The 24,709-nt window shown below is 30.8% G+C and overlaps 1 protein-coding gene across 2 annotated transcripts; it reads left to right on the forward strand.

Moving 5' to 3' along the window:
- Nucleotides 1-1,113: 1,113 nt before the first annotated feature.
- On the forward strand, nt 1,114-22,782 carry LOC113402152 (ras-related protein Rab6). 2 transcript variants are annotated; one of them, XM_064220977.1, is made up of 6 exons: nt 1,114-1,343; nt 1,680-1,738; nt 3,050-3,209; nt 14,730-14,935; nt 15,226-15,292; nt 21,106-22,782. In XM_064220977.1, exons 1-6 carry the CDS (start codon nt 1,274-1,276, stop codon nt 21,174-21,176), a joined length of 633 nt encoding a protein of 210 aa, XP_064077047.1. In that variant the 5' UTR covers nt 1,114-1,273; the 3' UTR covers nt 21,177-22,782. The 2 variants fall into 2 exon arrangements, with proteins under 2 accessions (XP_064077047.1, XP_064077085.1); XM_064221015.1 differs by lacking the exon at nt 21,106-22,782 and adding an exon at nt 18,176-20,658.
- Nucleotides 22,783-24,709: the final 1,927 nt, after the last annotated feature.

Below are 24,709 nucleotides of genomic sequence, written 5' to 3' on the forward strand. Positions count from 1 at the left end.
TTTTTTTATTCATTCGGCATAACATACATTTACAAATAGTAAAATACTACTACTCCTGTTAGACCAAAATATTCTTCCATTCCACGCTATTGATATTAAATATAACTTTATTCTCCTTAACTGATACCTAGTATGACCTGTCGTCCCGTTTCAAACAAGACAGTCCCTATTTCCCGAAAAGGAACTCAGATTTTTTCAGAAATTTAGTAACTTAAATGAATATTAAGGAAACTTATTTAAAACTATTACGCAATTACTACGTTAATTTGGACTACTACCTAACCCCCTCAATACCTTCCATTTTATTTCCCTAGAAAAAATACATATCCAATACCAATCAGTCATTCAATCTTGAATGATTGTTATTACCACTGAAAAATAATATGATTTCAAAATTTGTAGAATTCTGTACACGAATGAGACGATACAAATAGGAATTTAAGAGTTCTCATTTATTGAGTCACAATGAAGCAGCGGATAAAAAACGTCGTTCATCACAAAATATCGCAAATGCAAATAAGTAAGCGCCACTGAATTTCATATTATTAATTTTTTGTGATTTTTTTCATGCTCTTTGCTCGGCAGGGAAGAAAATCCCCTCGCAGCTTGATTTGTTTGGTATGCGAGAAGTTAATTTAATCGCCAGTATAAAAATGGTTGTACTATGGATATATTCCTTTTTAGTAATTCTAAAATTTCTTGATTCTAATATATGATAGACACGTTTACAAAACTCAATTATTAAATATACTTAAAAAATGCATACTGGAATATATTTTTTATTTTTGCAGATAAGAGCGCTAACAATTTAAATTCAAATATTATAGAATATTATGTAGGGCGATGTACATAGTTATGTTATATATTTTCTTTAAATATATATTGGATATTATTCTTAGACTATGGATTGATTAATTCAATGATAGCATCAACGGCCTAAAAAACATAAAGTGTTGCCATCTTAAAAATATGTTTTTAAATAGCTATTTTTTTTTCTTTAAAATATTTTAAAATTAATTACATTGATTTATATTATTTTGAAAATGTCATTAGGAGCGAAATTAGTTATTCTAAAAGTATGCATTATATTCGGCATGATGTCATTTTGCTGAGTTGGCTTTTGCGTAGCGCCGTCAGTCTGCCGTAACGTGGCGGCGCTGCGCTCGTGTGTGCCGCAGGAGTGGCCCGAACTGTCATTGTTCATGTAGTTTTCTGTGATAAGAATTACTGTGAAATTTATAGTTTAGCAAAGTAATTAATTATAACAATCATAATGTCTACGTCGGGGGAATTCGGTAATCCTCTACGCAAGTTTAAGCTCGTGTTCCTTGGAGAACAGAGTGGTAAGTGGAAGACAAATTGCCCTAGCAGTCGTACATTTTTAATACAGTTTTTGAATTTAAGACACGTATATAGATTTGTCTAGACTTATTGAATTTTTGACCTACATCACTCCTTGGTATAGAATACGATAGTTTGATTAGCACTGGTTCTTATTAAAGTATCGGTACTATGCATTACGTATTGTAAGGGATGTAGGTTACGAGAGATTATTGGTATCATTATCGTCTGTCGTTCCTACACTTCTCACGCTATTCTCTGATCTCTATTCCCGTTATCTAGTGGAATAGGCAATATGTAATTAAAAGGTGCATTGACCCGCAATTTGCGATTTTCAGTGGGAAAAACGTCGCTGATCACTAGGTTCATGTATGACAGTTTTGACAACACTTATCAGGTGAGTAAGAAATTATGGTCATTTACTATTAAAATTATTTGGAGCATGAAACAATAACAAGTCAAGTGTTCTAATTGAGTAAATTTGTTTTAAATTGTTCCTTAAAAGATATCACTTGTACACATAAGATTAGAGATAATTTTAATAATATTTGTAATTGATAAACTTAATACTTATTGGGCAATATATTGACTGATATAAATATAGTTTGCCTTGTCTCAATAATATAGATGAAATTTTAGCAAAATGTTTGTTTAATTGATCTTGTACCTGGTAAAGCATAAAGTTATACTGGTTGCAATGATTGTGTTATATTGTGTTTAAATCATTTTAATTTAACAAAAAAAATGTGTTAAATAATACAAATAATAACTTACATATATATCTTATATGATATTTATATTTGGAGGTATAAATTCCTATTATAATAAATAACAAGCAAATAAATAAACAGTATAGTGTACGGAACTAATTACCTATCAAAAATTAAAACTATAATTTATTAAGTTCGCACCTAGCTTTTGAACCAAAAATATAAGCAATGAAGATGTTGCTTTAGAATTCAATAGACCTTTGAAAATACTGCTGAAACATCTTCCCAAGACTGCTCTTTGTAAGGATCATGTTTTTTTCAAAAAATAAAATTCAAACAACTATCTTTTATTTAAATTAAAATATATAGGAGCTACTTAGTACAGTGAAAGTAACTAAGCTTGTATATTGTACTTTGTAACTAAAAAAAATATGTATATATTGAGTCTAAATATTCTTTTAGACCACTAAATCAATTGTAAGTTCAATTACCCTAGACTACCAAACTAGGGTAAGCCGTGAATTAGGGTCATCAGTACTACTATTATTCCATCTACAATCTTTGTAAGGGCATAATAAAATGTACATTCTATTTATTTTATTTATTTTATTTAATGTCATTGGAATTCGATTACAGTAAATACAACTTGTCGAGATTAATCAGAAAATTTATTGTCCGTCCCCTAGAATTGTATATTTATTGATAGTTAAAGTTAACTATAACTATATTTTCTTAGATATGACCATGTTGCATAAATAACTAAATCTAATCACAATATAGGACTAAATATAGATCAGCTCTAAGGGTTGATTTCATCTAATACAAACTATATATGTAAAACATTTATTTCTTGTATATTTAACATACAAAAAATATAATTGAACATGAAATTTGTGCTGTATTTGTAGAAACGATACATTTTTGAATTATAAATAGTTCGTATCCTTAGATCAGACATATTGCATAATTATTTTTGAGCTGATTTTTATGTTATATAGGCGACAATTGGAATAGACTTCCTGTCCAAGACCATGTATCTGGAAGACCGTACAGTAAGACTGCAGTTGTGGGATACTGCGGGCCAGGAGCGTTTCCGCTCTCTCATACCTTCTTACATCAGGGACTCCACTGTTGCTGTTGTCGTCTATGATATCACCAGTAAGTTGACTTTATATTAAAACTATTGTTAAGTAAAGCATTGAGTAGATTACTACATTTATATACACTAGTATTATCTAGTATGTATAAATTTAGTCAGATTTGTTGTAGTTTCACTCATGTTCATTTTCATGTATCTAATCTTGTAAATTCTTAGTCTAGTAATAGTCTATAGATTGTCCAAAAGTTGACTCGTGTGTGTATTGTTTCGATACTTAAAATGATATTGTGATCATATATAATAGGAAGCTTTTAATTGTCTGCTTAATAGAAAAGTTATTTTATCATCTAATCGGAATCTTGCTTTCTGAGATATAAGTATATTATATGTATATAAATTTATAAGGGCCTTAAGTTTATTAAATACTTTACTGCTTAGATACATCAGGAAATTCATAATAAACATACATTCTTCTAATGTTATCCTTCACTTTATTATTATCATTTCTTAGAAAAATAAACTACATATTATAATGAGGATTATAAAAAAATAATTATGCTTTCGACCTTTATATGTAACGATTAAACAAATTATGCGAAAATCAAGGTGAAATATTTATTCAACTCATTAAAATAACGTTTCTATTTATTAATCACTTTTTTTGTAGTTGAAAATTACTCAGTGTATATACACCTATGTCATAAATAACTATAACTTTTAATTTTATTGAATGTAGTTGACCATAAATATCTTATTTTTAACAATTTCTTTCGACATATTTAATAATGGTGCGGCTTGAATAGGTAATCGTATAATTCATATTTTCGCCCGACCCCGCAGTGCTTGACCGCAAACCCCGCGTCCTGAGCACTCGGCTCGCTAATTGCTGGATCTATCCAACCTCTATAGACCTATGAGACGAATAGCTGATATTCAAATGGATTAATTAGACTTTTTTTATACGTTCGATATTTGACTACACATTTTTTTTTTACATATTCTCGGTAATTAAAACATTAAAGAGAATTAATAATTATAGTTTTTTAACTGATTCAGCGGATGTTAGTTCTAGTGAAGGCACGAATATGGGGTTAATTGCTAACTTCAACCCATTATAGGGTTCATTGCTACTTCGTCAAATGTTACGATGGCATTTTATATAGAACCTAATGTACATTTTAAATAGGTCGTTTAATAATGAGTTGTTAATACTTTAGACTTATAGTATTACTCTTTTACTCGGATATATTAAGAGAAATAGATCCAAAGTATTAAAAAAAGAAGAGGTAAACAGGTTTATCGTTCTAAAAACAGCTAAAATAAAACTGATTGAAACATTTTAGCGTAGGATTTATCGTTCGAAATTTTTAATTAACTTTTTTATATTAAGCGTTTATTTGTAACAATAGCACGCTATTACATCATATAACATATCCTTTCCCAATAATAAAGTCGTATAATGTAAGAATACGTATATTTGTATACAATACTTATGTATATTTATACATGTGACAAATCAACTACCTAATTAGATTTTGTTATATAATCACATTGACATATTGTTTAAATAAAGAATAAGGTTTTCTCAAGTTATGTGTCATAGTTAAGGGGACTACATGAGCTAAATGCAAGTTTTATAATGCAAAAAAGTATATGATCCAATGCAGTAAACCAAATGAAAAAAATATATGATAATCTTCAGGATACATGCTAGTTATTTGCTATTTTGAAAACATGATGTAATTAATTTGGTACGATAGAAAAAAATCACAAAGTTACCTCTAAAAAAATCTTTTAATAAATAAAAACTATACTTATATACATTCAATAATTCTGGTTTTTTGTCAGATTATTCTACAAGCAATATATTACTTAACCTCTGCGTCACTTTTTTAATAACTTCAATAGATTTTTTTTAAATCAGATATTCTTATTTTCGAACAAAATTCGTACGCATGTGTGCGTAAACGCCGTGTACAGACATTGCCGGCCGAGGCCTGATGCTATACAGACGTGTCGATCTTTTCGTTACGAGCATCATTACGTTACGAAATGTTTTTTTGTAATTTTAATTGTAAATTCATTGTTTCATGTTTTCTTATAATAAATATTATTCTTTCTTGTAGATAAATAAATTAAGTTAAAATAATGTAGTAGTAATTAGGCATTTGTTTTTTATTATATTATTTGTCATAAATTTTAATTGTGTAAATATGGGAAATGAAGTGAAACGCGTGAGGAAAACTAAAAAACGTTTATATAAATTAAGCGCCGAACATACATATGAACGATATTAAAAGGTAAGAGTATTTTTTTAGTAAACATATTTTTTTTTTATAAATTATGAATATTGAAAACATCTATTAGAAAAAATGTGCAATCAGTTCGCATAGAATCAGATTTTTCGAGCTGTTCTTCAAATATTATGATAGAGTATTTGGTGAAAGTAAGGATAAAATCAATTGAGAGTGACTACGTTCGATCCCCATGATCTCGAAGCAATTTGATATTTTTCATTAAAAGTACTATGGGGCATATTTAGATACATATTTTTTAAATACATAATTTTATAATTAATAAAAATATAATTACTAACATATATTTATTTTTTACAGAATAAAGAAAGTCGAAAACAATAACACGGAAGCTATTTATATTGCGTAAGAGTTTAATTTTATCGATTTTGTTTATAATAGGAATTAAAGTTATGTATGAACTAATTTTAATAATAAAAAAAATAATGTAATTGTTGTGAACCAGAGAACTAGAATATTTAGAAGTGTCATTTGTACGTAATTCAAAAATTGTAATTTTTAGTAACGTCCGCCATATTAGATTGAAAATGGAAGCAATTCATGAATCGTGGATTGTCATCGAGACTAAATATGTGTGCCAACTTTCAGCTCCATAGCTTCAATGGAAGTAGGTGTAATATTGATTGCAAGATTTCAGGACATATGTACATACATTCATACATACAAGTGAAATTAAATAAAATATTTTAATAAAAAAATTAACACTAAATGTTTTTTTTTGTAGTACCAAATCCAAATATTTTAAGTTTAATTAAATCAGTTTTATTTTTTAATCATTTTCGAATAACAGTCCAAAGCAAAACAAATAATTCTAATATCCTATCTATTTTATGAGATTTATAATTAAACCTAGTATGATTAACCTAGTTAACCAATGATTCAACCAAATCGACTTGACGACATTTTTTTCTTGTAAATATTTAGATGTTTTTGTTTTAATTGAATTTTTTTTTTTCTTTGTGAACCGATATTAATAAAACGAACAAACACTACGCTATATGTTACCCCACGGTTACTACACTACAGGTTTCGAACACTTACGATTTTATTATATAAATAGATTATCAAACTTTTATAAAATATTAAAAATTGGTATGTTTTAATATTTAGTATAAGAACTAATTGTGGTAGGTATAATAATATAAATAAAAGAAAAAAAGGTTAAAACTAACTGTCTATTTTATTGTGTACAAAATATAAATAAAAATATTGTAAGTTTAATTGAATCAGTTTTTTTTATAATCATTCGTTAACTAACATCGAAAGAAATAAAAACAATTCTGTTGTCCTATCTATTTTTTATGAGATTTATGATTGATTTTACTTCGCTCGGTTTGGCGCCATCTATTAGAATATTTGGGCGTAACCTCGTTACCTCGCTTAACCCTTAGTTCACGGGCTTGCCGTTTTTGTCGATTTCGTAAGTGTGTGCGTGCGATTCTCAAGGGCACTTAGCTCTTGTAGTCCTCTTAACAATAACCTGACCGTGTCGAAAACCTGTTCTAATATATACGTATATGTTTTGTCCACATTAGTTAAGATGACTCACGCGTCATTCTCGGTGTAATATTACGTGATGATGTGGTGTAACGTTACGACCTCCCACTCACCGGTCTAACACTCGCCTCCATAGTTATGAGTGTCAAGCATATGCATAACCTACATTATACAATACGGACGTCCGGATGTCGACGCGCAACCAAAATAAGCCTCAAACGTGAATACGACGACATTATTGTTTTTTTATATATTGCAATTATATGCGATTGCCTGATAGCTGTTTAACTGAGGTTTTTTTTATTTTGGCTTTTATTTGTGCCGATTTATCTGAGATTTAAATTGGGTCAATTTATTTGACTCTTTCTTTTTTAAAGATATTAAAAACAATTTTGCAATTACAAATTCTGACAAATTGACCACTGAATTTCTATAATTGACTCTTCGCAGTTTGGGGTATTTTTATTCGGAACCAGTGGTAGTTTTAAATTTAAAAATCAATACGTAAGTTATGAAATCTGTCTATCTTTTTACATTCAAGCGTTCATTTGTTTGCATGTGAACATTCATTCTTGTTTCAATCGAAAATTAATAGTTATAGAGAAAATTTAATTACAAAGTTATTATCATAATTAAAAATATTTTTAAAAAAAATATTGCAATGTTCTGCCGTCGATTGATTTAATGGTACACCTCGCTACGCCTGAAATATGAAGCATGAAATATTCGATCTAAAATGTAGAGGTTTATTAGATTTATTATTAACGCCATAAATTCTCACGGCACGTTACTTCAACTACTACGTCTGAGTATATACTTGAACCATACTTATTTGCGGTTAAGCGATAAGATGAAAACATCCATGATCACGAGTCATTCATAATAAACTTACTATATAACATATATAAATCAATATGTACTGGAATATCGAAAATTGTATTTATTATTAAAGCGATGGAATCGTACCATACTTGAGTATACTGTATAAAATTATATGACGTCATCTCCATAGTTAAATGTGATCATGTTTTCATAAATCATGGATCAGAGTTGTATCAAATTTTTCCAATTACCGAATTATAACAGTATGAATTCTCATTTCTTCGTCGCTCCAGTTATCAGTACGTGTGTTAAATGCATTAAACATTACGATGCTGAATCCAACAAACTTTACGAACACGTGACATGCGATTTAATTATACGAATAACGCGATTTCTTTAAGTCGAATAAAACTCGCAAAATAATATATTTTTAATTAGAACTTTTCTTTAATCAAATAAATCAATTCAAATTAAGAACTTTCCTAATATATATTACAACTTTACTGTTTTGTTAGTCTGCTACGCCTGCTGTAGATTGTAGAACGAACCTGCGTTTGTGGATACACTTGTGTAAATACACTATATATATATATTTAATATTGCCTCCGTAGTCGGCTAGTCTAGTAGTCGCCGTGACTGGAATTGGTCAGGTGGACGATTTGCTAATAGCTTTCCTATATTATCAAAAAGTTTTTGATTAATATATCTTTATTTATAAAACAACCCTATTCCACTTAGGTACTCAGATCCACTTGATTTCTATTTCCGAAGGTTCAACAATCATTTTGCCGACATATATGAAGCATTTTTTATATATTATTCAAAATCTCGACCAGTGATATCGAGTCAATTAATTATCAGATCTGTTTATTTGTCTTCGCTCTTGTGATTGGAATAGGCTATAGTTTGTATAAATGTATTTCGGTTGAAAGGGTTAGAACGCCAATGTGTTTGTATCAACGGACATAAGGAACATAGCATCTTAAATCTTACGGTGGCTGTCGATTGACCCTTAACGGGTCTGGCCTATGTTTCTTGTGGACAGAGATTATTAACCATCAGTTGGCGACCCATTTAAAAGTATTAAATTAATAACGAGGCAGTTGAAAAATAAACTGCCTGCAATAAACTGAGTCACTCCGATGATCTCCACCTACTACCAAAGTAATTACGTAATGTGTCAAGCTCAGGTTTTCATAGTCAGCTTTATTCTCACTGTTGTTTAATGGATTTTATATTCAATATTCATCCGGCTCGCTGTTCGCTTTTTCATACCGCTGATACTTCAAACAAAAGGATATATAACTATGCTGTTTTCTATTATATGGAACAAAAATACAGTAAAAAAAAAAATTTAGTTACATTTTCTGATAACTGCGAATAGATGTAATTTTTGTTGTTGTTATAATTTGTATTTCCATAGACATGTTGTTCGGTCTTTGGTGTATCTTATCTTTTTAATTTGTATATTTTTTTATTTAAATGTTTCGAGTTTTTGTTACCAGACAGCATCAAATTATTATAATATTAAGTTTAAGGTAATTTTTTAAATATTGTACTCATATGCAATTCCAATTGAAGCTTTAGATAGGGAATTGGCTTAAATTAATACCTAAACGAGAATTTCCATTTTTATATATAGAAATGACAAATTTCACCCCCACTAAACCCTTATTTTTTAAGAGGAATTTCATAAATACTTTTTAGTTCTTACCAAAATATTTTTTACTCTACTATTTAGTGAATGGTCTCTCGAAAAAAAAGTTACAGTAGGCGGTGGTCGCCACCAACCACTCATTGGTAAATAGCAAGTGTTTAAGTAAGAATTCTAAATCTGTTTAATTGTGTATTACTACATACGCAACCAATTTATAATATAACGTTAGCGTTCCTAAGTAGCATAAATTACGCAAGTTGAAATAGTTGGTCACCAGAAACGATGTACCGTTGTTGCTGTTCTAAATAATATGCATATAATTTACGTAATTGACGTACTATTATTATTATTATTTTATGATAGAGGTAGGCTGACGAAAAAATGGGCCACCTGATATTAAGTTGTCACTACTACCCATAGACATTGACGCTATAAAAAATATTAACCATTTCTTACATCGCCAATACACCACCTACCTTAAGTTTGCTGCTTAGAATGGTTGGTATCTATAGTAAAATAGATTCTTATTGAAAATAGGCGGGCCTTTCTCATGATTGAAAATAATCTCTTGTGTTTCGTGACTTTTATTGGAAAAAAATTAATTTGTTCAGTCGTAAAAATGTAAATAAAATCCCGTCATAAATTCGCAGTGAGACTCTCTGAAGATATAAAAATGTAAGACCTAGTCTACAAAATATACACGTCTAGTAATACCAATTTTTTAAAGAAAATATGTATTACATTCAGTTGTATAGAGGCACATTTACAAATGTGTCATTGCCCACGTTCTTAGTTCTTAAAAAAATACTAAACAAAGAAAGGAATATGAAAGGTCAGTAAATGATAATTTAGAGTTACTTAGAATAATAATTTATCACATACATTCAACTAAATCAAAATCACGGGTCGGGGAAATTAATTCGCCTTCGGAAATTTAACGCCGTAGGCTAAGGCTATATTGAAAGTCCGCCACTTGCCATTTATTTTATACATTCAATTCATATGAATTCTTTATGCTTTGTATATTCTGTCATCCACAATGATTACCTCCCAGCATATTTATTTTACTGCAATGCATTATTACTTACCCACAATTGCAAATATTTATACATAGTTTTTGTGTGTAACCCCGGATAATTCTATCTCCGACTTCGTTGACATAATGATCTATATCAGGATAAAGCTGCGACATAAACATACTGTATAGCCTGTGCCCGTCTTCAAATAAGTAGAATTAAGAAGTTTCAACGTATATCTTACGTAAGTAGTCTTGCCTAAAACAAACAATATTCTTTCTTATTTCTCTATTTTTTCAATCTGACATCAATCAACTTCCGTTGTGGTGTGCTCTAACGGCGTTATGCAAGGCCGTGGGTAAGCTCCCAGCTCCAACCACTCAACAGTTGTTCCACCGACAAACGTCAATGCGTATCGCTGTGGTCTGGTTCGCAGGGTGAATGACACATTTTAGATCTCATGGTTGGCGGCGCATTGACGGTTTTATGAATGGTTTTTAGTTTTTTTATATTGCCTGTGTCAATGTATGGATGCATGAGACTTAACATTCGTTGACTAAGTATGAAGGAATCTTTGTTAATACAACTTTTTATGTTTCTTGATATCTACTCAAATGAAATAGACATTAGTCTTGTTTGAGTGGCGTTTCGATTCGTCAGAGACAAACGATTGGAGATATCATGTTTTATAATACAAAATAAATAATAAACGTCGTCTATCATTGAACTATAAAACTTCACATTAATGAGTCTGTAAAAATTATTATATATATATAGATTTTATTTGTCTACATAGCCGTCTTGCTATCTCAGTCCCAGTGCATTGCAAGAGACCGACATCAAAGATATATACTTTTTTATCTTTGTGCAATCCGCCTGAAGAAAACGTGTTGAATAAAATACCAGTAACAAAAGACTGGATTACAACGGATCGGTTGCATGCACCTGAAATACTGAAAGTGTGCCAATGACCTCGTGAACAGAAGGTTGGATTCCGAATAGGTGTAAAAATATATCAATAATGCTATTCTTTGTTTTGAGATGTAACATTGAATATTGCAAAACATATAACAAAGAAGTGTATATTATAAAAGAGTACTATTTTATCATCCTTCCTCGACGAATATTGTTATTCGATTTTTGAAATTTGATATATTTTTTATCTGACTATTAACTGTCACGAAAAAGGTTTGTAATTAAAAATTAAATGTTATAATCATTAAAGCCTTGTAGCCTTTATTAATAGCTAATAGCTTATATAATATATTTATATGTTTACGCTACGCTGTATTATATAGTATAGACAACAACAGAAAGAAAAATATGTGCTTGCGCTACTTATTAAATGAATACTACATACGTATACATATATAATAGTGCCAATGTTTTGCAATCCAACTAAACCAAGATTTTAATAATAATAAACTGTGTATAATCTCACCTTCTTACAAAATACAAAGTCGTCATAAAGTGAATGATATTGTAGACCATTTCTTTTATTTTGTATCTCATGGAATGAACTAGATTTTCATATAAATTACAGAATCATAGCCCAAAAATGTAGATCTTTCGCAATGAATTTCATAAAGTTTTACGCCGGCATGCCTTTCGATTAAATAAATTCACTTTCTCGCGAGTGAATCTAGTATGAAATAAATTTGATCTTTAAGTTAAAGAGTATAAGGCATAAAATTAAATATAAGACATTCGTGTCGGCGGTGACAAACAACATTGGATGTGTTTCTGGTGACCTTCGTCGTCCCGCCAGTTCAAATATTTGGCACAAACTACCCCTAAGTTAAGCGTTACTGATATTGACTCGAATGACATAAAACTGTTAAACTAGAGTTAGCTAATTAATTTGTAACCTAAATAGAATTTTAATTACTTTATAACCGTTCTAGTAGTTCAATTTTTATTTTTCTGATATATATATGAAGTCATAATAATAGGAATAAATATTTATTGAATATAATAAATAGTTACTGTTTAATATATACAGCTTATTTTAGTCGAAAATAAATATTAACATTACTATTTATGTGTAAAATTACAAACATGTTTTACATTGTTTTATTGTTAAAAACGCGGTTTGGAAAACCCGGTGTTCTCTTGGCTGCTTGCCTCGGTCCATTATTTCAAAGGATAATATATAGCTTAGGAACAATCCCTCGACGGGCCAAGAGAATGAAACAAGTTATACGATACGATGTAGGATTTATAAATTTAATAAGAACTAGCTACCCGCCCCGGCTTCGCACGAGTAAATAAGGGTGCAAATAGAACATCTTTTGAAGAACATACAAAAAAACATTTTGTTTTTAGGCTAAGAACCTTCTCGGGTGTACACAGAATAACTCACAAAAGTATGATGATAATTAAAAAATGATGTTTATCTTAGAAGCGCTATACGCTTCTAAGGACAAATAGAAATGTCAATTTTACTTTGAGAACATATCTTTTATTAATTCCTGTGCAATTATTAATCTAACCTCGTTGACACATTATTACTTGCATTGACACGGACTTTTTATCATCCTTGTTTTACAATTATAATTTTTTACTAAGAAGTGCACATTCAGTTTGATTACATAAACACAATGTTCGACGTTGAACATTAATGTGTTTTTTAGAGTTTCGGATAAGGCGATAAACCAGCTGATTGCTCATAAAATACTAAATTCAACATTATTGTTATTATTTATTCAAGGTCTCAACTTAAGTAAATATGAATCGAATGAATAGAATACAGGGTAAATTTTGTAGATGACTAAAAATATTACAGATGGTTGAGCTATAGCACAGTTTTAGTGGCGTCCGGCAGCTGTCCGCCATATTGGATTACTGATGACGTCACACGTCCCAGTGTCCACTTGAGATGATTATTCGAATGTATCGATACGTCATTTATAAAACTGACTATTCTTAATTGCTGAGAGTACTAGTTGTATACATGGTACAAAAAAAAATCGATGGAATCGTTCAATAAAAACCAACCTCACACTTATTTGCTAACAATTTATTTGTTTGATAGATGCTTATGTATACATTATTTTATTGAATAATACAACATTTCAGAAAAACATATTTATTTAGTTCTATTACACAAATCGAAACCAAGCTCATAAAATTGTCTTCATAAAGATTATGATGTACGGTAAAGGTGGGTCGATTCCTGATTCCTTAGTATAAATCACCGTTCGACAATTTCGATTACGTTTCGAATTTCCATTATGTTCGACTATGTTGTATGAGTTCAACTCCAATTTAATAGTTTCGTAGATGAAGAAAAAAATTACTGTTAACACGGCCGAATACAATATCCTTCACTGAGTATAACATCGTCCGATTTCTGATGACGTCAATGTTTAAATCTATAATTCAAGAGGCCATTGCTGAGCTATCTTGCTAAAAATCTAGTTGTAATAACTTCGGAAACGCGATTGATATGTCGACGGTTCTTAAGAATCGATCACACCTGTGTGGGGGCGGGGCTTTTTGCAGGTTTGTCTGGGATGGTACCTATTCGTCAGATATTTTTTGGTCAAACATCAATCGATGTTTGTGTTTTGTAAAGGCTTCGTAAGCCAGTGTAATTATAGGTTCAAGAGACATTGATTGGTGTTCGGAATGTTTTATATATACTTACAACGTCGTTGATAAGGATTATGTTGCTTATTTGCTCGTATACCAAATAAAAATATTAGCGACGGACTAAATTTGATGTAAGGCTATAAATCCACGAGTATAAGACGGGGATTTAGAACACGATTGATATGTAACATCGCCTTTTCGCATTTTCTTGTTCGCTCAAATGTGTCCATGTTTTATTATTGCTATCCTATTTTTGCAGTATAGTTTTACAGACACAGATTAGTAAATAACCACGTGTGTCTAATGCAAATAAAGAAATGTAAAAATAAATGTAGAATAAAAAGGAATCCAAAGTTGTATTTAATGCCCCAACGACTATGATTAGTGCTCACTAATCTTCTGTACAAGCAAGATTCTTCGATCCGTATTGACGTATAAAATTTACTATTGTAAAATGTTAATAATCATTACTATATTAAGGCTTAAACAGAATGGCTAGATTTATCCAAGCCTTGTTGAAATTTTGTCACAATGTTTTAAACATATTGGAGTATTATATAAATGTACGATACACTTAATCTTCGAATTGCTTCGGTCAAAACTAAACTTTTCGCAAGGATAGTTTATGATATTTTGAAAATAAATATATTTTAATCAATTATTATTTGATCTCTTCAGATGCAAACTCATTCCACCAAACATCGAAATGGATCGATGACGTCCGCACGGAGCGCGGGTCGGACGTGATCATTATGCTGGTTGGCAACAAGACCGATCTGTCCGACAAGCGGCAGGTCTCAACCGAGGACGGGGACCGCAAGGCCAAGGAGCTCAACGTTATGTTCATCGAGACCAGCGCGAAGGCTGGATATAATGTCAAACAGGTAATTATAGTTTGCAGATCAACCGCTGGGACTAAGTGTTACCCCACATTTTTGTTAAGAAGGGTTTATTACCCCAATGTTGATCTCCTACTAGATTACGAGGCAAGACTTAAATTATAAATACAATATATACATTTGAAATTACAGTAATCTGGGCAGATGTGAACATATTGCGTTCTTCGGTCAAGAACTATAAAATATAATCCCGAATTTACCTGTTTCGCTCGATGAATGAAAAATTGTTGGTCGATTTATTTTTATGCTCATCATATATTTGTATATACTTACAGTTATTCCGAAGAGTAGCCGCGGCGCTGCCAGGCATGGACTCTGCCGAGAGCAAGCCACCGGAAGACAGTATCCTTTTTAAAAAACTATTCAAAATAAATATACAAGCTCTTGTGACTCTGTACACGTGATAGAAGTGAAACTCCTTTTTGCGTCACTAACGTTACTTTAGAAACGTTGTGTTCAAACTCGACCTTGGATTTTTTCATTAATGGCGTCCAAAGAAGTTTCTCCTCAAACTCTATATTATACTTTTATACATAAATTATTACACGTCATGAACATCTCACGCAGTCCATACACGCACTGAACACGATATATTTGTACAATGTTGTTTTTGTACCGGTATAAATGTGTCATACCCGCTGTTATGGTATTATTGTATGCGGCTAGATTAAGGCATTCATGGTGATCCCGTTACATTATTAATCATGGTTGTCGTTTTGGGGTATGATTATTAATTTTGTGTGAAATTAGCTATATATATTCCATTATTGAAAAGGAATATGTTCAAGATTAGGTCAACAAACTTTAAAAAAAAAAAACCGGATGTGTCGTGGGACACTCGGTTGGAACGAAGTTGCTTTTGCTATATATTGTGTATTAAATAACAGATACAATATGAATAACAATATTTGACAATAATTAAACGACATTAAATAAAATTCTTATTAAAAACAATGACCTGTTGATTAAAACAATGACAAAAAATAAGTTTAAAGATGGTATATTATATAAAATAGAGAGAGAGGGGGAGGTTACGCTTTTTTTGCCATTTACTCTACAGTAAGCCGCATAAAACCCGCGTAAAAGAACTTCGTTCCAAAAAAATATTCAAAAATACGTGTGATAAATGTCATTAAGTCGAATGTTTATATGATTCCAAGTTTAAAAGTACCGCGGCAAACTTGTAGCGAATTTCACACGTATTGACACACGACCGTTCGGTAACTAGTGACGTCCCCCGGACTCGTCCTTGTGGGTGGTGGTAACGTAGCGAGCTAACAAGTGTTGTAAGTAAAGTTAACATTACTAATGTCATATGTACTTGTCTACCTGCCTGCTTTATCTATTTGCACCTTCCTTCGCTTATCATAGATATCGTATTTATTACAATTTTATTTATTTATTATATGGCTTTAGCATGACTTTTATTGATAGTCTTAAATATCTTCTTTTTTTAATAATGGACGACACAACTCTTCTATAAAGACTACTTATATAATAATAAAATAAACCAAAATGGCTTAATGACATCTGCTTCACTTTTTTTTTTTTATCCTCGATAAAGACCGAGAAAACCGCATCAAGCCAATTAATATTACCTCTTTAAATTGTCTAAAAATATCCAAAAAATTACTGTATGTCTGAGTAGGTACCATCCACTCATCTTTTCTACCGCCAAGTAGCAATACTTATTTATTGTTATGTTTCGGCTTCAAAGGTGAGTGAGCCAGAACTACAGACACGATTTACGTTATATGTCAGTTTCTAAGGTTAGGCGCATTGGCGATGTAAGGAACGGTTAAAAATGATTTCGGGAACAATGACAATAATCACAGGTGACCACTTACCATTAAGTGGTCCATTTACTCACGCACCTATATATTGTAAAATTTAAAAAATACTAAAGTATTTGATTTAGGATCTCAGTCAAAAAAAAAAACATTTAAGTAAAAAAAAAAAAAATCTATTATTATCAAACAATATTTATAAACGCTATTTAATTATTTCCTTAAATTTCGCTTACGTTGCATGTGTTTGCATGTTGCATGAAGTCAGGAACGAGAATGTTAATCAAATTTCATTACTAATAGCAAAGTCATAAATTATATTTTAGTCTAACTAAACTTCATTTTCATAAGTCACATTCACAACTCAAAACTATTTTATTCAAGTAATTAATGTTATCTGTAGGTAATTTCTTTGCTTTTATATTTTACGTACAGCTTTAAAAATCTTCAAATGAAATATATCTAGAGCCTTGAAAACGTATTGTTGAAACTTCTTTTTAATTTTGAATCCTTACTAAATGTATATTAATAAAGCGTCTTTCTTGTATGGGTGTTTACTTGTGATATGTTAATTATCTAATATTAATCGCTGATGCTGAGTAAGTCAGTGTAATTATAGACTGGTGGTCGGTGGCGACCATCATGAGAGGAAATGCAAGTTCACTTCATTGTACAGCACATTAAAAATATATATATAACTAAGGCTAGGGAAGATATACAGAGGGGGTTTTATCGCTAAAAAGCGAACTTTTCCAGATGCTTTTAGCATATGCGACTTAGAGAGAGCGGTTTGTAACGATAGATTCATGTTATATATTTAAATACTAGTTGTTGCCCGCGCCTTCGATCACGTTTTAAGGGTAGGTCGTCAGGTGCTAGGCATAAAAAAAGTCTTTCTCCTTCATCAAATTCGGTTCAGTGGGTTGATTGTGAAAGAACAACACATAGACAGACAAACTTTCTCATCTATAATACTTGTATAGATTTAGATCGATGAGATAATAATGGTTAAAATGATTGCCAGTGCCAACGTGCAAGGGCGAGGTGGCCGCTTACCATTGGCTTACTCATCCACCCCTTATTTTTTGTATTTGAATATGGAGTATACTAATTACGTTAAATTTAAAGTTGAAACGTGATAGTTGTATCCTATTCCAATCTTTTCATTTACATTTTGGGATTCTACCAATAAAATCAAATTGTTATGTTAATATATAGATATTTTTTAAAGACGACAATTGTTTCCAAGCATGTAATAAACTTCACAGTATAAATAAAACTACCACATGTAATAGTTTCCGTATCGAGATAGTAAACAATGTCACAGCAACGACAAGAATTGAAATGGAAGACGCTTTATTAACGAAACTACATCGATTCCAACTATAGTTTTATTTCCGTAGTGTTTAATTTATTTTCCTTAATAATATATGTTCAGTGCACGAGGTGATCCTGCGACAGGCGCCCGGAGACAACAAGGAGCCCGACAACGGCTGCGCCTGCTAGGGCGCCTGCGCGTCGGCCGCGGTACTCGACAGCGTTGGTTACTCGACGAGGGCCGGTTATATCTCGAAGTTGACGCTATTTTGCCGAATGTTATTAACAAAAGCCTTCAACAGATATATCAAAATTAGCCGTTCAATATGTAAAGAATTTTCATTTTTTTTTTTAAATGTGCACAAACTTTCCTTGACAGCTATCGGTAGTGTTTTGTTTAAAGAATGTACTAAATTAATCGATTTATAAAAATATCTACAAACGAGAAATGTATCCGGTTTGTACGGAGTGGGAGTAAATTCATACATTTTTCTCTTGTCTGACTTTCACTTCTTAATAAATATTCTGATTAGAACCGATTTTTATCACGATGGAAGATGGCTGTTATTCAAAGGCATTATAGCGATTACTTGAATGAAAATAAGTTGAAGTAACAAACGTTGTTTAGTGTATCCATGTCGCTCTGAATGATTAGTGAGGGATTGAAAATGGCAGCTGAGTAATTAAAAATATCGAAAGCGAATGACAAAATGTATGGGTCGTTCATTCATTGAACGAAAATATCTCGGACGTTTCTTTATTCTTCGATAGCTCGTTACTTCAAAATGGAGTCCGAACGATCGTAACACTATAACTAAAGCCCAGTTATCATTCCAGATATAATTCGTTTTGCTTATGGGTCGTAGAATTGTCTTATTGACGTTTGCATTCAAACATGCTTCTTACGATCTTTTGATTCGTAAACAGCAGGCCAATGTTAACTTCCGAATTATGCCTCGGGCAATTCTACTTTTCAAGTATGTATAAAGTAAGTATAACGAATTGTCTCTTGAATAAAGTAACCGGCACGAAAGCGTCCGCCCGTCGCAATCATTCAGGGCGACAGACTGATCTGACATGTCGCTGTGCTTTTGTGTGTTAGCATTTAAAGTGATATTAGATTTTAATGTACATCCAGCATTCAACGCGGTAATGCACAATCGTGCTTGGGTTCGGTCGAGCCGATTCAATGCGTTTGGTATATTTGTAAACACGGAGGCACCTTTATGCACGGCTGGAGTCGCTTTTGTGTTGTCGCGGATTCGTTTTAGTCTATGAGACTGATCATTGGCGAGCCCTTGAAATTGGCAAATTCCTTCAAATTAAATTCATTTTGTATTTTAACAGTTCCTTTACGATTGATATTTTTGTTTATATATTTATATTTTATCTATTTGGAAGCCCTCGCCCAGTGGAATGTGAGTGGGCTGTTTTTGTTTCATTTTTATAATTTTAAGAATATAGTGACGTATTGTATGAGCCTATGCGAGAGGTTAGAAGGGCTTAAATCTACGAATCCGAATGCAGTTGCAGAGAGTGAATGCGCCAAGCGTGTAGGTTTAGCGTTTCGTTGAACTGCCCTAAGGCTGTATATAGCATCTGGTCGCAGTCACCTCGCGTATCCTAAATTATGCCATACTTTTTTATATAATTAATTTTTAACACATAAACGGGGCATCAAAGGGATTTATTGAGATTATATTTGAAATTTACTCGGGTTTTGTTATTTTCGTTTCTATAAATTGATATTAAGTTTATAGTTAACGTTTATTAGTGACTAAAATGTAATATCGAATTACTTATAACATAATGAGTATATAAGGAGGTGGCGCGGCCTGTGTACATTAGTATTATTTATTTACTTTAGTGCTTAAGAACGAAATCTTATGATTCTTATATTTTTAACTAATATTTTTATTTAGTGAGATTTTCACGGCTAGCTTTTATCGGGTTTATATGACTTATACATTGTAATATTTGAAATAGTTCATTCCAGCTTTTGTAATTATTATATTATATATATTAATAAATAATAAACTTATATCAACATCCAAGAGCAATAACTATTATTAAAATAAGATTTATTTGATCGGAAAAATGATTTAATATTATATACATTAATTTGATAGTTATTAATTTAAAAAAATAATGTTTATTTAAATTTATTTTTAATAATAATAGATTAATGTACTTATTATTTACAATATCCTGTGCTTAGAATATTGCATCGGATTTTTGCGATTTATATAAAAAAGTTACTTATTTAATATGAATGATGAATTCGTTATTAAATTTCAAATAACAATTATTAAGAGACATAATATAGTATACAAAAGAAGATATATAAAGTAACACAGACTATGATATTTCGGACGCAATATTCCTGGTACATATCTTGGATTTATGACAGCCAATTTTTCTTTTTATACCACAGAATATATATTGTTATTTACAACGTCTTAGACTCAAGGTCGACATCTGTATGGCGTTTGTGTAGTAACACGTCGAGCTATGCAGATAGTCTATGGACGTTGTTTCGTGATTTTGTTTGTAAATACCCGTATCTCACGCTGATATTTTGAATAAAATTTAAAACAATACTAATTCGTATTTATTGTTTCTTTATTTTTATATATAAATATCGATATCATTAACGGACAATATATCTGTTTTCATTTTGTAGTCTTATTTTAACTAAAGGTATTTAGGTTAATAATACTGTTTTTTTAATATTTTTAGCCATATCTTGTAGCTGAGTTTTCTCAAACATTATTTATGAAAATATTTATAAGCTTTAAAATCTTCGAAGGTGTAATTAGTTGGATTTTTTGTTTACTATTTTTTTTTTTAGCGTTTATCAAAATTGTTTTGGATTTTATACCCAGCGACTATTTTTTTGTTCATTTAAAGTTATTGGTGACATGTTGTTATCATGTTTAATAAAAAAGGTATCTATCGCATATAAGTTTTCAATTTAGAAACTAGGGTAATGTTAATTGTTACTTTAGAATGTGAATGTTTTATTTTAAAACTCCTTAACTCCAGTAACAGCTGTGGACTTGCAGACCCAGTCGCCTATGGGCTCCGAACAAGAGGGCAACGAGAGTGGCTGCGTCTGCTGAACTATATCCCCGCCCCCCAACACGCCCTGCCCCCTCCCCGCCCCGCACACACGCACCGCTTCACGGAGCTACGCGTATCAGAACGTTTCGCGCTTGCCATCATGGATAATATCTATAATTTTGACGTATATAAGTTAAAAATATGCATTTGAAATTGCGTAGAATTTTAGGGGTGTTTGTTGACGTAGTCGAGACAAGATTAGTTTCTGATATAAAAAAATAACGGTAAAATTAGTTGAATTGGTTTTATAATACAGTAACATACATATATTGATGGTTTCTAATAGTTTGCGGAGGTAACGTGTGATTTCATTTTTGAGTATTTTACAATTTAATATCGTGATTTTAAATACAAAATGTAAAAATGTGATATATGACGATTTTATTTTATTTTTCTGCTGTTTAGATTTATCGTCAGCAAAAAAACAACAAAAAACGAAAGGTTAATAAAATATTCATTCGTTGCCTAAAACTGTGCCTTTGGAAAACACGCACTTTCACGTTATATTTAACATGCATTGTGAACTTATTTATTTTAATATATTTAGTTATTCCGTAAAGTATACGTGTTTAAGCTTAAACATTGTATTACTGGAAGTTATCTCGACTACGAGTGACGTTACCTACGGGACGGGGACATGTTTAATGTAAGGCAAATGTTTTGTATTCGACTTAATTGTGAAACGAACGAGCGCTAGAAGGTTCTTGGACGCGATTTTATATCGTTCCGTATACTTGTTTTCATATTTTAGTCGTAATTTTTTTTATAAATAATCGGGAGCGAATTTAAGCTTATCTGTGTATGTATGTACAGTCAAATGTTGAAATATTAAATTGAAATTTATTTTCTGTTTAATATAGATTAACTAAAATGTTTTACAATATTCAATGGAAATAATTTCTGTTTGTAACGAATAATAAGGGGAAGAGTTACTCGGAATGGGTACATTAAATACCTACTTAAACCCGCTCCTGTAAAGAATGACTGCTAATCATTTATTTCAATCATTAAATCGTATATCATTCGCGTCCAGTTCCCGCGCTAGACGAAACCAAGGGAAGATCTCTGATATTGTGTACATAGTTTGTTATATTTATTTAAATTGAAAACGTTTGATCGACACTGGCGTCGTCGCGATCTCTTCTGGTGACATTTAAGACTCGTAATCTAAGAATTTAATCTTCATCTATAGTGATTATATTGAAAGCACAATTAGTATTCTAACTTGCTAGTTAATATTAAGTTAGAAAATGCTGTTCGGTGCAGAACGGTTGGAACTTCGTATAATTAGAAATTTTTCAATATATTAAAATTCATATAAAAATAATCGTGCTCACTGCCGATGTAGTTCAAGTTTTTCCTTTTTACATTACATACTTACCTTTCTTAGAACCCGTATTCCATGTTACTGTATTCGAATAAACGAACATGAATAAATGGTTTTTATAGTGTTTTATATGCAATAATATTATAGTCGTCGAGTCGGTAACGAATAAGTGATTTACTTTGTAATGCCATGTGCTTTAGCTTCGTCAATAGAAATCATTGTTTTACGGTTATTCGAATTTAGCATAATGTTCCGGATAATAAAGCATTTTAAATAAATATTGCGTTCGTTTTATTTTTCCCTTAACTAAAAATATATTAGCAAGTTAAGTAAGAGACAGTTTCTAATTTTTGTTTTTGATAGTAAGTTAATAGGCGTGGTTGGAAAATAAACGTGACAATCAAGACCACATAGATACTGCAACTCTGGCTAATTATAATTTTACATAAAAACTTTTGTCTTCGTATGGGATAATTTACTCGAAATTATTGTATTATGATTAGTAGGATCATAATTATTCTTGTGAATAGTATACAATATGGAAATGGCTTATGTGGCGACATTAGTTTTTTAAATATTTATTTTAGAAATGTAGACGAGCAATTGCCTGATGTATTTTGTCACCTTTACAAACAGATGTTTACCTATAGCCTCCGATTTAGACCTTGAACCCTGAACCACGAGATTTGCAGCCTTCTATATAAACTTTAAATCAACGAGATAGTTCATTATGGGTGACATTTTAGCACAACACAGAACAATAAATTATTCGGAAAATGCCAAAATGTAGTTAGCAATATACTCAAAAATGTACCTTGGTCCTTTTAGCAATAGGCCACAGAATTGAATAAAAACAGCATATTTGGTAACTTGAAGTATATTTATTTATCAATTACAGTGTACGTTGTCAATTTATGTATTTTATATATAATACTATGAAGAGGCAAAAACAAGGAATAGCATTAATCATTGAGCTTTCTTAAATTAGTAATACAACAGTTTTATGTTTTTTTGGGGTCTGATACATGGGCGGGACATAAGAAATATGGCTCACATTAAGTTAGTTTTGAATTATAATTAAATTTAGTGTATCTTGCAGCTACCTGCCTTGCCTGATAAAATTGTAGAACATGAGAGATTTAAAATCAAGTCCTGTAACAAAATAGGGAAATATAAGGCAACATCACTTTTCCTCCCAATTATCTTAATTGCTTAGTGTTTAGTTTGACATGATAATTGTTCAAAAGTAGAGTTTAAAGACAATTACCATGTACTTGTTGAAATATACTCTATAATAAATTACATTATTTATTATTTCCGTAATAAGACTACTATTGTTATTGATTCTGAATTTTCTAGCATATCTTGTCTTTTTAAAATAGTTTCGATAAATACCATCAGATGTCGCCATATGTCAGATACCAAATGGAAGCGTAACACAAGTTAGCTTACATATCATATAAAATCACACATAACATTCAAACGGTAAGTATACACTTCATAAGTAACATTTTGATACGAGAAACAAAATTTGATCGACATTATTTTGCAAACGGAATATATACACATTTTTACGCTAAAGTATTGCCTAAATAAATTTATTTTGGAAGCCATAAATAATATTAGAGGTAACAGTCTTATTAATTAAAGTATTGAATTTACTTTAGAGAGTGAGTATTTTGAAATGTTAATTTGAACATTCTTAAACACGGATTGATTAACATTATAACAACATAGGGGAATAATTCAACTGTTTTTTTTTAATCTGGTATAAAAATGGAAATAGATAATTATGTATCTAGGTAAAATCTTGCTCAAGCAATTTATTTCTAACGATAGCCATTTGAACTATTAAGAAATTTGTACATTTTATCATTACACATTTGCAAATATCCTATCTATTCGTTGTAGAAATTCTTAATATTACAAATTCAAAGTTACAATAAATACATTGGCAAATTGATAAACATTTTATTGAGAAATCCTACGTAACATTGCTTAAGTTTAAATAGATAATAAGTAGTACAATGATTTGGTATTTTCAAGAGTATTTACAAATTAACGCCTATCTATTTTATATTTAAATTATCTTACAACTTTAAATCTTTTGTCGTTTACATTATATTTTTATTTCCAAACAAAAATAGAAATGACATTTAAATATATCTCAAAGGTCTTAAAAATGTATTATTTGGTCCTTTGATA

Source organism: Vanessa tameamea, chromosome 2 (assembly GCF_037043105.1).
Source record: "Vanessa tameamea isolate UH-Manoa-2023 chromosome 2, ilVanTame1 primary haplotype, whole genome shotgun sequence".
Lineage (NCBI taxonomy): Eukaryota > Metazoa > Arthropoda > Insecta > Lepidoptera > Nymphalidae > Vanessa > Vanessa tameamea.

Bases quoted from the DNA above. Each gene is read 5' to 3' on its own strand.
- LOC113402152 (XM_064220977.1), top strand. From the start codon at position 1,274: ATGTCTACGTCGGGGGAATTCGGTAATCCTCTACGCAAGTTTAAGCTC. The intron at 3,210-14,729 runs GTAAGTTGACTT...TGATCTCTTCAG, and splicing joins TGTCGTCTATGATATCACCA to ATGCAAACTCATTCCACCAA. The intron at 15,293-21,105 runs GTATCCTTTTTA...CTCCAGTAACAG, and splicing joins GAGCAAGCCACCGGAAGACA to CTGTGGACTTGCAGACCCAG.